Raw genomic sequence first — 15,069 nt, forward strand, 5'->3', positions numbered from 1 at the left:
GACTTCTGTTGTAAACGTACTATCTCTCTCTCTCTGCTGAACTATTGAAGAACATATAAGAAGAATTGATCAAGGGTTTCCCCACATTGGGGTTTGTCCCTGGCTAGCGCCACATCTTGTGTCCTCTTGTCTTGGCTTGTCTTCTGCGATTTCTGTTTATGTTCTATCTGCAATTTACTTTGATGTTGATGTGATTGCTAATCTAGAAAAGATATGGAGCTAACTGTGAAAATTGAAATAAATTTCTCTAAGCATAGAACATACCTAAAATTAACAATGGGGAACATGAGAGAGAGTATCCACTATCACAAGAATTTTTTTTAGCCCACTTATAGAATATCCAATGAATATAGTGCAGGTTAAGAGTTCGAATATAAATGTGTTTTGTTCGAGGATAAACATGAAAAGGAATACCCACTGTACTAAGAAATTTTGCTATCCCATTTAATGATTTTTTGATATAATGGCATATGTTGGGTTCAGCAGTCTTACCATTGCAAGCTAGATATATAATTAGGATTGAAGTGTTCAGCAAATTATAAATAAAACTAAAAGCAAGACGCAAGCAATAATGAAGGTATCTTTCACATACTTAATTCTCTTAATTAATTTTACGTGGCTCAACTTTCTTACAATCAGAGAAGCCTCGAACCTTACCAAAAGAACAGAAATGCCACTATCTGCTCCATATCACAGGCACAAAATTACTGTTCCCGTGAAATTTAGCCATATTCCTTTTCAATATGAACACTTCAAGAATGATATCACATCCTAAGTCATGAAACTGCTAAGAGAGAGGGCACTGTGGCTTAACATATGGAATTGTGTTCATCTTTAAGAAGCTGTCCTACAAAACTGGTAAGTTGTATTGTCGAAAACTCAATCAGCAATAACAATATGTCCATGCCTGCTTAGAAACAGCACAGAAGCATAACTTGGCAGGGATGCCTAAGGGCCTGAACTCCATTGCAGCAAGAAAATATAGAAGATATTGATCTATCATCATCTTGCGTAATACCGTCACAACGGAGTAAGATAAACTAAAAATGTAGTAATAGAAATTTGAACGGTCAGAATTACTTGCGTGGAAATATCTTCAATACAGCTCACCAAACTGAAATAAACACAAAAATGAGGTATATTTATAGAATACAACTTGCTCTTGCTAAGGTAATCAGAGCATCTGAGCAACCTTCTCGTATAATTCCTGCGGCCAGTTTCTTGGTAAATAATTCGCCACAAAGTTTGCAATCTGTAAAAATTAAATAGGTGATCCACATTATTAAAAATTCTTGAGAACATCAATCTCAGCAAACTGCTTCATACTATGGAATTCAAAACTGGCACTAACATGACCAGGCCTCACCAAATGTTATTGTCAAAAACAATCAATGAAAGGAAAAGCTTTTCACTCGAACATTGCATTTTCCATTCCTTGCAGATATATAAAACAAAAAAAATCAAATCAAATGAATTAGTCATTTTGACGTGAAGAAATATGTTACATATAGTTCAGTAAAAGAGCCATTACATGGAATGCCAGTTCTAATGCCCACAGACAGTTGGAGATGCTAAAGTTTTGGTGTCTAGGGTATACCAAAGGAAATTTATTGGTAGCTGCAGCGGGCAATATAACATTTCCCCAGCAGCTATTCTTGTACTTTCACAACCAATAAAGAAACCTTCTGGACAGTTTTACAGAAAACCGAATGGACAAATATGCAACCAATTGCATAACCAATTGATCCATAGCACAACCAATGTTTTGAAACTTGAAATTAGTGGACGATCAACTTGGAGTCAGATTGACTTGTTGAACTTACCTAATTTCAACGACTCAGTTTGCTAAAGAAATACATAAAATATTTGAACTTTAATAAAAAAATATATTTTAAAGATTCCAAACAATATTTTAACTTTAATAAAAAATATATTTTAAAGATTCCAAACAATATTTTAACTTTAATAAAAAATATATTTTAAAGATTCCAAACTATTAGAGACAAAATATACAAAGTCTGCTCATGTATATACCATGTAAGGGTGAATATATCAAACTGGCACCAAGTGCAACACATATCAGCAACAAAATATATAACAATGGGGAACATAAATGGCCTCAACAGTCAAAAAAGCACGCTACAATCTACTAGCCTACTACGTATTAAATAGCTTGTGTTGTAGGAATTAGGTAAGGTTTAGGAATACTTTTTGTTAGCGTTTACGAATTAGGTTTTGTAGTATTTCTTGTGAAAACATTAAACATGATGCATTGTTTGAGGATAAGCCAGATTTTGAGAGAATGATAGGCCAATTTCTGTATAGATGTGTCATAATGTCTAAAAATGAATTTGTATAACATTTGTCATGAACAGGGAGATAGTCCAACAAATCAATTTGTTCAGTACTCTACCATCTTGGGGTGAATCTTCTTTAAAACTAATGAAAAAAATGACAAAGGAAAATTATTTTAACAAAATATATCTCCTGGGATATCCACTGAAATTATTCTCTTCTTTAAGATTGTTGCATTGAATGCATTAAGAACTTACATGATCCAATTTTTCAGGATACCAACAATTAGGTAAACTCACATTTCTTGGTCCACAAAGGATTTGTTTTACATCACAAAAAAATGTCCTAAGATTTACCATCAGTCACACATATAGTGCTCATGTTAAATTTTAAGGGCGCCCGGAGGATTAACCCATGTCACACATGAGACGTAGAAGATAAGAGGAAAGGAGGTAAAGGAGAGAGTGTGGGTTGGATTTTCAAGATATTCTAATGAAAGTGACAAGAAATGTGAAAGAGAATACAAAAGAGATTTCCAAAGCAAAGAGATTAAAACTGTTTTGCTTGACAGCTTGAAAGATATTCTGCACTCAATCAAGAAAGGATCAATGGGCAGGAATCTCGACCCACTGCCTTGAGAAAAGGGGAACAATTGGGTGCTCCCTGTTGATTTTTATAGTGTCTTCTATACTGATAATTACTTCTCATCATTTAGATATTTTACACATTCTTAATTTCTTATCCATCATTCCATTATTAAGTAATTACACAGAAAACATCAACAATATAATATTTATGACAGTAGGATCACGAAGAGACGGCCAAACAAAGAACACAATAATTTTAACCTGGGAAAACCCAAATGGGAGAAAACCCAGCAACCTTTTCCTTAGAGAAATCCTTCAATTCAACAGAGATACATCTAACTCAAACACTAGGTCAAACCTGGTCCATCCTCCTAGTCAAGTCAAACAGCTTGCACAAGAAACTCACTCTGGTCTGCTTAGCTAGGGCAGAATTTTGTCCTCCATCTATCGAAACTTGTGTTGAAGAATCTAGGGCAAATTGGAGTCAGAGTGATTCTTCTTATCATGATAGCTATTTGTGAGGTGTTTTCAGTTTTGCATTTTTTTATAGCACAATCTTCTCTTTGACATTATTAGAATGTGTTTTCGTTAGTTTATCAAATAGCTTATCAAAACAAAGAGACAAGAACACAAAATATTTGGCATTCTGCTAGGGCCAAAACCTCTCCCTCTGGGAGAGGAAAACCCGCACTAAATTCTTCTTATAGAGATTCCAATTGACGAATACCAAGACCTTCACCCTTGACCTAATATGCTCCTCCAAGACCAAGACACCAATCCTCCTTTGTGTTGCTGTGGAGATCATCATTATTGCTCCATCATAGTTGCACTATCAAGATCTTCATTGCTATAACATCATATTGCTGGACCTTCATGGAGAACTTCACCATAATGGTGAAATCATTATTGCTGCACCATCGCTGCTCCTTCCTTGTGAGATTATTTTTATTATGTCATCATTGCTGTGACATCTTTGTTACACCTTGCTGCACTACTACCGATATCATCTCCGAGACTTGTGAGACAATGATCATCAAGTAATGTATATACTGAAACATAGTGTGACTGCGATCCTTCATGTATGCCGAGACTATGATTGATACTGAGGTAGTGAGTGTGAGGAGGCTGAGACAAAGAGTGTCCTTTCCATATGTATGTTAAGACTGTAATGCTGCTTCTGTGATCACCGAGACAGGGAGGAGACCGAGTACATTCATCTTGATAATACCCATTCAAAGAACAGTGATTTCAGAGTTTTGCGAGATCTTAGGACTGTGATTACTTACTGTAATCATCACCGAAAACTCCAGACATATCCGAGGTTCTGTCTGCCTGTAATGCGGATACTTTCCATGCCTATTTATAGTAGTTAGTTCCTTGAATTAAGCCGACGTGCATCCATGAAGTGTTGTGACTATTTCTTTGAGCCGACATAAGTGAATTTAATTATTTTAGGCCGACAAGACTGTCTTTTTTGCTTGCAGACTTCTTTTGTGCTCGTCTTGGAGGATTGTGCTTGTCCTGGAGGGCCTTTTAGACTAGTATACTTTACATATATGATCTTTACATTTCTTTGACTCTTTGACCTTCCTAGACCTGTGGAATGAGCAAGAAACTCATTCTTATAATTTACAGAAATAATAATATTTCTTTTTCTTGATAAGTACAAAGATCAAAATTACATTTGCAAATACTGAACCAAGTTAAACTTTCTTCAACAACTTGGTCCTGCAACTCTCGTGGTAATTCTGGTACAGATTCGTCCTGCACTTCTTTGTCTTCACAGGTATTCCTTCCTCAGAGTTCCAACTTTTCCACAGGGTATCTTTCGTCCTTCAATGCACAATGCTATCACAGAGAATTGGTCCTTCAACCCAGAAATTCGTCCACTATTTTGCTTCCTTAATGTGGCTTAACAGAAGATATGATGTCTTTATAATCAGATCCGAATTGTGCTTGAGAAGAGGTTGAATGCCTCATATATATAGAGATCCAATAGGTTGAATGGGTGCTTTTCATGATAGAGCTGACTTGATCACTTAAGGGGCCGACTTGACTAGGAGGAGGCCAACTTGGCTTCTTTTGGAGCCAAAAATTCTAATTTTAAAAATCCAAATTTTCTTCTTTTGAAAAGAGCATGAAGAACATGTTTTATAATATTTCAAGGACAAAAATAATAATTATGAAGACCAACCATAGTTACAAAATTCAACACTTCCTCTTAACTAGGGAGGTATTCATAATGACTATCTAGATGTTCTCATGTTGACAAATTTCTCTAAGAAAAGGTTATAACAAATCGACAATTGTGACACATGGTAAAACAAGTTACCATAATCGGGTCAAAAATTGTGACAAGGTGCATTGATAGCAACAACCAATTACCATAGTCTGGTTAAAAACCTTTGACACATAACCACCTAACCACCTAACCACCTAATGCCCCAGAACCACCTAGGTTCAATGGGGAAGATGATAACACGACAAAGAGTCACATTGAAGTCTTCATTTCTTTTTCTCACATCCTAGATGTGGATTAGTTGGATGTGGTCACGAGACTTTTTGTACAAAGTCTCGAGGGAGAAGCCAGAAAATGGTTCAAAGATCTATGCAATGCCTCCATCACTACCTGGGAAGAGCTGGAGAACGCTTTCACCCAGAAATATGGAGAAATGAGGGATCATGAGTACCTCCTCACTGAGTTTAATGCCCTAAGAAAAAAGCCGAAGGAGGATACTTCAGAATTTATCAAAAGATTCAATAAGCAGTACAATAACCTGCCTGCTGACATAAAACCTCCTCCAACTGCGGCTCGTGTGGTTTTCCTGGGAGCTTTTGAGTCTGACATTGGTTTTTCCCTGAGAGAAAGAAAGTCTCTCACTCTAGACCAACTTCAGACTAATGCTCTTGAAGTGGAAGCCAATATGGTCTCGGCAGGCAAGTCAAGGGTAAAGCAAGAAACTACTGAACCCAAAAGATGGAAAGAGGAGGCATCCTCCTCTAGTCAAGATAAAGAATCATCAGACCCAAAGTGGGACGAGCTGGAGAAACTCGTCAGGAGTTTAACACAAAAGGTTGGAAAGCTTGAAATTGAGAACAAGAACCTTTCAAACAAATTGCTCAAGTCAACAATCAGGGCTATAACCCTCAATATAGAAGGCCTCCACTGCAGCTACTTCCAAGAGAAATAAAGGAACAACTTGACCAGATACCTCATCCTTTATACTTGGAAGATGGTTCGATGAACAATCATCGGATACACAAGAGATGCAGCAAAATATGTATTCTTCTTTTAACGAAGAAGAATTTGAGAATATGGCTCACCAAGAGGCCAGCCATGACAGAGAAGTAACAACAAAAGAGGAAGATATGGATTATTATTACAAATATTTTGCAGAGTTCATGCAAGCACAACCACAACGCAAGTATGATCTAAGATCTTTAAAGAAGAGGACTAGAGAACCAGAACAACAAAGGGAAGTTGCTCCCGAAGTTGTTCCGCCAGCGCTGAATAAAGGGAAGGGTAAGCTGAATCCTGACCCTTCCAAGATAAAAGTCTCCTCTAATGAGGAACGAACTAGTTCAAAGAGACACATAGAAAAAGAGACATCTATTCTGCCGAAAACTGACAGTGGCAAGGAAGAAGGAACATCGCCAGGAGGTAAAAAAAAGGTCAAACTTGCATTTAATCTCCGAAAGGTGCTTGAGAAGGTAAAAATCCTTGTTCCCCTGATTGAGCTTCTAAAGCAACCTATTTATAAAGCTCAAGTCTCTCAATTTATGCATCCCTCTATCTCAGCACCAGCCCATGATAGTTTAAACCTCTAGGAGGAAAGGCCAATGGTCGTTTTTGGGCCGCATGTGGAAGAGTTGGATCCTTCTACCGCACCTTTTTATGTGACTTTGGTGATCCATGACCTTTTGCTGCATAATTGCATGCTGGATTCAGGAGCTTCCCACAACCTCATGCCATTATCAGTAATGGAACAACTGGGTTTGGAGATCACCAGACCATACAAAGACTTGTACTCCTTTGACTCCAAGAGAGTCAAGTGCTTAGGCATGATAAAAGATCTGGTGGTAAACTTGGCTCAGATCCCGATGAAAAGTGTGGTAATGGATATAGTGGTGGTTGATATACCTCCTCGTTTTGGAATGCTCTTATCCAGATCTTGGGGTTCCAAGGTGGGTGGCTCTATCAAGCTAGATCTGACTTATGCCACCATTCGCACTTTTGGAGGTGAACAAAAATGGTTGTACATAGAATCTCGATTTATGAAAATTGTGACCCCAACTAAAGGCTTAGAAAACTCCCCAGTATATGGGAAAGACAGTGACATCTCCTGCCTATTCTTAGAAGAAGATGAGAACCTCTTAGAAGAAGCACCAGTGCACCTGACAACGCAATTGAAATACCAACATTTAAATGAAAATGAAGTATGGAAATTGCACTTCGATGGAGCAAACTCAAAAGAGGGAAATTGAGTTGGAATATTGTTGGTATCCACGAAAGGCAGTATGATACCCCTCTCATCAAGCTTGAATTTTAGGTGACCAACAAGGTAGCGGAGTATGAGGCATTGCTCCTGGGGTTACAAACAACAAAAAAGATGAATATCGAATGCCTAGCAGTCTATGGAGATTCTAAACTGGTCGTAAGGCAAATTAGAAATCAATGCTAGACCAAACACCCCAAGCTGAGGATGTACTGAAATGAAGTGTGGGACTTAATCGACAATTTATTCCTGGCCTTTAACATCCAGTTTCTGCCCAGGGAAGAAAATAGGATGGTTAACTCTCTTGTGGTAGCTGCAAGCACTTTCAGGCCCCCACAGAATCCACTCCTTAGATATGAGATAGAAGTCAGACACAAGCCTTCAATACCTGATAATGTCAAACACTGGCAGGTATTCGAAGATGACGAGTAGGTCAAAAGATTCATAGAAGTCGTTGGGGAGTTTGCCCACTCCACCATCGATCAAGAAGAAGAAGCAGAACAAGAAGCCACTCCGTGGAAAGACACAATGGTTGGGCAAAAAAATTTGCAACTAAAAGGGAACACCATCCCTCGTGGACTTGTTCCACTTGAAATACTTTTCAATAAAGACGACATAACATCCAAACAAATGGCCCCAGAGAAGGATGAGCAAGTAGAGGACTGCAACATCGGATCAAAGGAGGAACCCCAGATGATTAGGTTGTCCAAAGAAATCCCCTTGCAACACAGATAGAGGTATTTAGATCTATTCAAGACTTACAAAGATGTATTTGCTTGCTCTTATAATGATTTGATATCGTTTGATACAAATATTATTCAGCATAAAATTCCTTTGAAGGGTGGGATAAACAGATGCAAGCAGAAACTCAGACAAATAAACCCACTCTTCCTCCCCTCCATTGAAAAGGATTTAAGGAAGTTGTTGCAGGCCAAGATCATAGTCCCTCTAAGATACTCTGAGTGGGTAGCTAATTTGGTCCCTGTCCGTAAAAAGAGTAGAGATATAAGGCTATACATGGACTTCCGGAATTTAAACAAGGCATTTCTAAAAGATAACTACCCTTTGCACAAGATGGATAATATATTACAGAAGGTAGTAGGTGCAGCCAGAATGTCCATGCTGGACGGATTCTCAGGATATAACCAAGTGGCGGTCCACCTCGAAGACCAGAGAAAGACTGCTTTCACCACACTGTGGGGAACCTTCATGTATGCACGCATGTCCTTCAGGTTGATAAATGTAGGGGCCACATTTCAGAGAGCAATGGACATAGATTTCGTGGGCAAGCAAGAGAAATATGTGGTAGTCTACTTAGACGACATCACAGTCTTTTCTAAGACTGATGAAGAGCATATCCTCCATTTAAAACTCACTTTTGAGAAGTGCAGAAGGTATGTCCTCTCTCTGAATTCGAAGAAATATCAGTTTGCCCTAAGTGAGGGGAAGCTGCTTGGACACATAGTAGCGCAAGAAGCAGTAAAGATTGATCCTGACCGAGTCAAAGCCGTCAACATTATTTCCCTGCCCAGAAACAAGAAAGAAGTCCAAGCCTTTTTGGGGAGGATAAATTTCTTAAGGCAATTCATACCCAACTATGTTGAGATAGTTAAAGGTATCACAAATATGCTCAAGAAGGAGAACGAAGTTAAGTGGAGCTTCGTCCCCCATGATTCTTTCACAAGGATCAAAGAAGATTTGGCTGAGGCCCCAGTGCTAGTCAGCCCCGATTATTCAGTGCCCTTCTACATCTTTTCTTTCGCCTCTCCACATACCATTGTTGTTGTGCTGTTACAGAAAAATAAAGAAGGTTACGAGCAACCCATTGCCTTTTTCAGCCAAGTCCTAAGGGATGTTGAGCTGAAGTATGATATATTGGAGAAACAGGCTTATGCACTGGTCAAGGCATTGAAGTCATTCCGTATGTATGTACTGCAATCTGAAATCACAACGTTTGTCCCAACGACTGCAGTCAAAGACATTCTGGTGCAGGGAGACAACGAAGGAAAGAGGGGCATATGGATAACTAAAATACAGGAATATGAGTTGGAAATCAAGCCTACCAAGCTCATCAAAGGCCAAGGGTTGGCCAAGATTTTGTCTGAATCCAACTGCCAAGCTCTAGGGATAAGCCTGATCACAGAGGAGGGTAGTCCAGAGGATGAACAAAGCAGAACTAAAACGGCTGAACAAAAGATCTATGCCAAGTATGAGGGATCGCCCAGGTATAATAACATTGTTCATTACCTCTTGTTTCTAAGATGCCCGTCAAAATACCGGAGTTTGAGATTGCAGGCACAGAAATACATTATATCCAACAGATTGCTCTACTGGAAGGACCCGGTGGGGGTATTACTGTTGTGTTTGGTTGAGGGAGAAACCCATGAAGTGATTGAGGATTTCCATGGGGGAGTCTGTGGAGGATACTACAGTTGGAAGGCAACAGCACACAAAATCCTCAAGACAAGATTTTACTGGCCTACGTTGTTTGGAGATGTTTATTCTAAGGTCAGGTCATGCCAAAAATGCCAGTTGTTTGCTGAAAGATAGAAATTTTCTCCTCTCCCCCTGATTCCTGTGCATGTAGAGGAGCCCTTTAGACAGTGGGGATTGGACTTCATTGGAGAAATCAACCCACCTTCTAGCAGCCAACACAAATGGATTTTAACAACCACTGACTATTTCACCAAGTGGGTAGAGGCTATCCCAGCTAGGAATGCTACTGATTCAGTGGTGATAAAATTCATGGAGGAGAACATACTATCCCGCTTTGGGTGTCCTTTTAAAATCATCACTGATAATGCACAAGTCTTCAAATCTGCCAAGTTCACCAACTTCTGCCACAAATTCAACATCATTGTTGGACACTCCACTACATACTACCCTCAAGGGAATGGCTTGGCTGAGTCTTCTAATAAAATTGTGGTGAGAGTTCTAAAGAAGACCATCACTGAAAATCAAAGGAACTGGGACTCTCAACTAAAGTTTGCTCTGTGGGCTAACCATGTAACACCCAAAAGATCCATTGGGAAATCTCCCTTCGAGTTGGTATATGGCAAGGTTGTTGTCTTCCCTATCCAAGTAGTAATGCCAATAGCTAAGTTGTTGCAAGAAGCCGAGGAAGAGCCTAGCACCTTGACTAGAAGAATAACTGAGTCGGTGGAGCTTCACGAGAACAGAGAGTAGGTGGGGACCAAACTATTAAACTACCAACAAAGGATGAATCTCTATTTGACAAGAAGGCTAAGGACAAACCTCTTTGGCAAGGAGATTTAGTTCTCAGGTGGGATGTCAAACGAGAAGACAAAGGCAAACATGGGAAGTTTGATCCGCTATGGTTAGGTCCCTTCAGGATTGTAGAAGAAAGGGGAAATAACACTTAGATGCTCGAAAACTTGGATGGTGAATTGCTAGAACTACCTGTAAATCGTCAGTTCCTAAAATTTTGTTTTCAAAATTAGAGATATTTGTCTCTTGCTCATTGGAAATATCTGATGTGTGTGTTGAAATTGTTATTTGAATTTTTCAGTTTATTCTCAGAAAAGTCCTTTTTCACAGAATTATATTTTGCTTAAGAATAACTCCATGCCCAATGGAAGGAAACGGTCAGCAAGTCCTCAGCACCTTGCCAGCAAGGCACTGTCCCCAGTTGGAGCCAATGTTGTCACTCACTGCATTGTGGGTTTCAATTGGTCAAGGTTGCCCGAGAGTAGTGAAGTTAAAGCCATTTTTCAAGTCACAGAAGCCATCAAAGCTTAACCAGACCCCCCTCCCCCCCCATTGCCAAGTGCTCCGAAAAATCTTTCCAACGATATATGGAAATCCAAAAATGGACTCCTGGAGCAAAAGGTAAAAAATTTTCAAGGTTAGCTTGAAAAAGCCCAGTGGATAGAGAAAAATGACTAAGTCTAAAAGACAAATCGCAATCGAAGCTCTAAGGTTGATCGCAATCGCAAATAGGGCTTGCTGGGGGGTAAGGAGCATTAGCGGAAGTAGAAATAGTGATCCGCCAATCGCCAATATTACATATCGACAGTCAACAGATCAGGGCTCGATATTCATCAGCGATTAGCGAGGTTTTAAGTCCTAAAACTGCGCACGGGGGCGATATTGCGATGGAGTGTTAAAGTTACGAGGAAGGGTTGAAAAAGTTAACAAAGGAAATGCTAAAAAAAACAAGGTGGGCGGCCCCCTTTCTCTCTCCTCCACGTGGCATCGATGATTGGCGGATCAACGAGGTTTCAACTTAAAAAGACTTGCAAACAGTCGATATTGCGATAAAGAGGTGCATCGCCGGGGGGTCGAGAAAATTGAATACAAAGGAAAGCATGAAAAAACAGGGCTCAGCGGGCCTCTTTCTCTCTCCTCTAGGGGGCCACGTGGCAGCGTCTGATTGGTCCACCGAACTGACATGGAAGATGATGTCAGCGATGACATGGCAAGTATGGATGATGACGTGGCGGTGGACACATGTCACTCGTTTTTGGCGTTTTCAGGGGTCCAATGGGGCTGTTTCCGAGTGCCACGTGGCACCACTCACAGGGTGACACGTGGTAGTGATGATGTCAGCAATGACGTCACCCATCGCAATCAACGATCAGCGATCGCGCAATGTAAAGATTTCTCTGCCACTGAATCTCCTTCCCCACTGGGATTGCAATAAGAAAAAGGCCCCCTCGAATGCGATATTCCATATGCTATATTCCATAAAGATCTTGTGCCCGGACTGTCGGCGAGCGCTAAGGAAAAAGGTAAAGGAGTCTTCCACTCTTTGGTTGAATTGTAATAACAAAGGAATAAGGCCCTTGCACAGTTGTTGAGAGCCTTAGCGCTTAGAGCATTAAGCCCTTAGTTCCAGCGCCCAGTCATATGCAGAAAGTTACAAAAGGGGCTGAAAACATAGGGGCTAAGGGGAAAATTAAAAGTGCATGCCTGTTTCGTTTGTTTTTAGCATTTAAAGGCCAGCGGCTGAGAGATTTGGCTGTCACTTCCAGGCACCGATAGTGCAAGACAGAGGGAAAAAGGGCATGATGGGTTGGCAATTAAGGCAGACAGTGACCAAGAACCGGCCAAGAGAGGATTAGCCATGACTTAGCAGGAACACGCCCAAACCAAAGGCCAGCAAAGAAGAGTGGCATGATTTGGGGTAGCATTGGATGTGCTCTAGCCACGAAATTTGGTGGAGAGGTTGGGGCACATGAGATCTCCAATACCCAGAAAGGGTTTGGGAAAATTCTAAACAGATCAAGAGACTTAATCTCGACTGTTGAATTGTCAACAGGAAAAGTATAAGAGGAGGCTTGAGGGTCACTTGGAGATCACACCAAATGATCAGTCATTCTATTCTCTAGAGTAGGGTTTGCTAAGAGAGATAGAATCAGTGATCGGGAGAGTAGCTGAGGAGCATTGAGTACAGAGAAACAGAGAACTCAGAGATTGTGTTGAGAGAGCAGCGCAGCAGCCGACAAGGGTGACGCAGAGCCAACGAGGGCTCACGTAGGGCCACGTAGAGGCAGCCAAGTGTTGCGCAGAGCACCAGAGGGGCCAGCATAGCTGACACAAAGGCTCCCAAAGCTGACACAGAGGCTCCCAAAGCTGACACAGTGCCTCCTGGGGCTGACGCAGGCCAAGAAAGGCTAATGCAGGGCCAGCGTGAGACAGAGGGGGGTTGATGCAGTCCAAATTGGGCAGACGCTGCAGTTGCAGAAGCAGTTTTGTGCTGAGGAGCTGCTGGAAGGGTTTTCTGGGCTTTCAGCCAGGAGATTTCTCTCAAACTGTGAGGTGTAGCTCCTAAGGAAATTCTCTGTTGGGTAGGCCAGTTATGGCACCCAGATTGTACTCTGATATTGCTTAATAAGAAAAACCTCAGATAGCTGCACCAGTTTTCCCACATTGGGTTTTTCCGGGGACATTGGTCAAAAAATAATGGTGTCATATGGTGTGTTTGTTCTTGTTTCTTTTAGTTACTGATCTGTAATATGTTGAGCATGCACTGGTGTTTATTTTTAGTATTTAATTTGTAAATAACTTGTTAAAGAAAAATTAACAAGTAGGTAGGAATAAATCAGAAAAAGTGCATGAAGGGTTTCTAAATTAAGTAAACTTAGAAACTTCAACAAAGATATTTCCAGGAACCATCATTTCAGTTTCGATAGATTAATTTTGTTTTGTTGTTTTGATCACTGTATTGTTATTATGTTTTGCTTTCAAGAAAGGAATCTCCCTACAGTAATAGTTAGAGGATTCACGCTGAGACACCCATCCCTTATAAGAATTGAAACCATTCACTCTGGCCAAGCAGTCAATTCATTCTAACGCCAAGGACTCAGTCGTTGTAAAAGATACATTAAATATTTATTTTTTATAAAAAATAATTTTAAAAAAATTCATTCATGTTTCCAAACACAAAGCTTTGGAATATAGAGAGAAGACAACATATGATCAACATAGGCTCATGAATATATCCATTATATCAAAATGGCACCCAATGCATTGTCCAATACATATATAGAGATCAAAACAAAAACACATAACGAAGGAGGCTCTAAATGGCCTCTACAACAAAATTAAATTGTAAAACATCACTAGTCACCAGTACTACTGGCTACTGCTAGAGGAGCCAAAATCATATGGCTTAGACTCTGAATCAGAGTCAGATAGGGAAACACACGGCTCCTCCACATCATCATCTCCAACTGCAAGTGTAGAAATGGTAGCACTAGCAGGCTATGTAGCAGTTGCACGCTGAGATAGACAAGATACGTGCTTCCGTCGTGGCTGGGCAGAGGAAGCGCCTGCAACTGGAGGACTTGGGGCTGAGCCTAAGGCTGATACAAGTGAATTTGCATTCAATTGAACATTATGTTCAAGTGATGCCTCCATCTATAAATCCAAATCAAGATCATCATCAGAATCAAACTCTGTTGGATGACTCTCTGCTACCCAATCTAATGTTGGATCAATATCTTCCAACACAATGGGATCTGAATCAAGTATTTTGTTCAGCAATTGGTTGCATCTGAGTCAGAGGTTGTATTGGACATAGACTAGATCATTTAACCGTTTTTTATCCAAACAGTTTCTCTTCTTCGTGTGAATCCTCTCAAAGACAGACCAATTACGCCCACACCTAGAAGCACTGCAAGTTTGACTCAAAATACAAATTGCAAACTTCTGCAATTGAGGATAATGGCTACCCAAAGCCTCCCACCATTGTGCTACAAAAAACATAGTAGCGTAAAGAGTTAGCTCAACAAATTATATCCAACAATCAACTTTCAAATTATAAAAAATTTAACAAAATAAGAATTGAAAATTGAAATTTTTGTTTACCTGGCTCATCTGCTTCCCTTGCAATCTTTGTTAGGTTCTTGCCAAAGGTACTTGTGGCTTTACTGAAAAAAAGTGACCTATTGGTGTATCTCCAGCGGATCACTCTACAATGGGATCATGCGATCAGTGCAGTCAATCAATCGATCTCTAACCTCCCCACCCAAAGCTCCTACCTCCACAGCTTTATAATGATACCTTGGGTTCAAAAAATACCCAACTACATGTATAGGGCGATGGGGTTAATTGTTCCATCTTTCATCAATGATTGTCCAAATGGGCCCATACTTAGCCACTCTATCATTGTATGCCCTCTTTATTTTCTCCTTTGCTTGATCCATAACTTCATAAATGAAGCCCAT

General features: G+C 40.1%; 1 protein-coding gene across 1 annotated transcript in view; it reads right to left on the minus strand.

The window, feature by feature from the left end:
• Window positions 1–569: 569 nt before the first annotated feature.
• Window positions 570–15,069, minus strand: part of LOC149209230 (nuclear pore complex protein NUP93A-like) — a 313,625-nt gene continuing 299,125 nt past the window's right edge. The window contains exon 15 of the mRNA XM_089396318.1: window positions 570–1,252. Coding sequence (XP_089252444.1) covers window positions 1,175–1,252 — 78 coding nt within the window. The 3' untranslated portion in view covers window positions 570–1,174. The remainder of the gene's footprint in view (window positions 1,253–15,069) is intronic.

Source organism: Pinus tabuliformis, chromosome 1_2 (genome assembly GCF_031772625.1).
Source record: "Pinus tabuliformis cultivar Carrire ecotype Pingquan chromosome 1_2, CPIR1, whole genome shotgun sequence".
Taxonomy (NCBI): Eukaryota; Viridiplantae; Streptophyta; class Pinopsida; order Pinales; family Pinaceae; genus Pinus; species Pinus tabuliformis.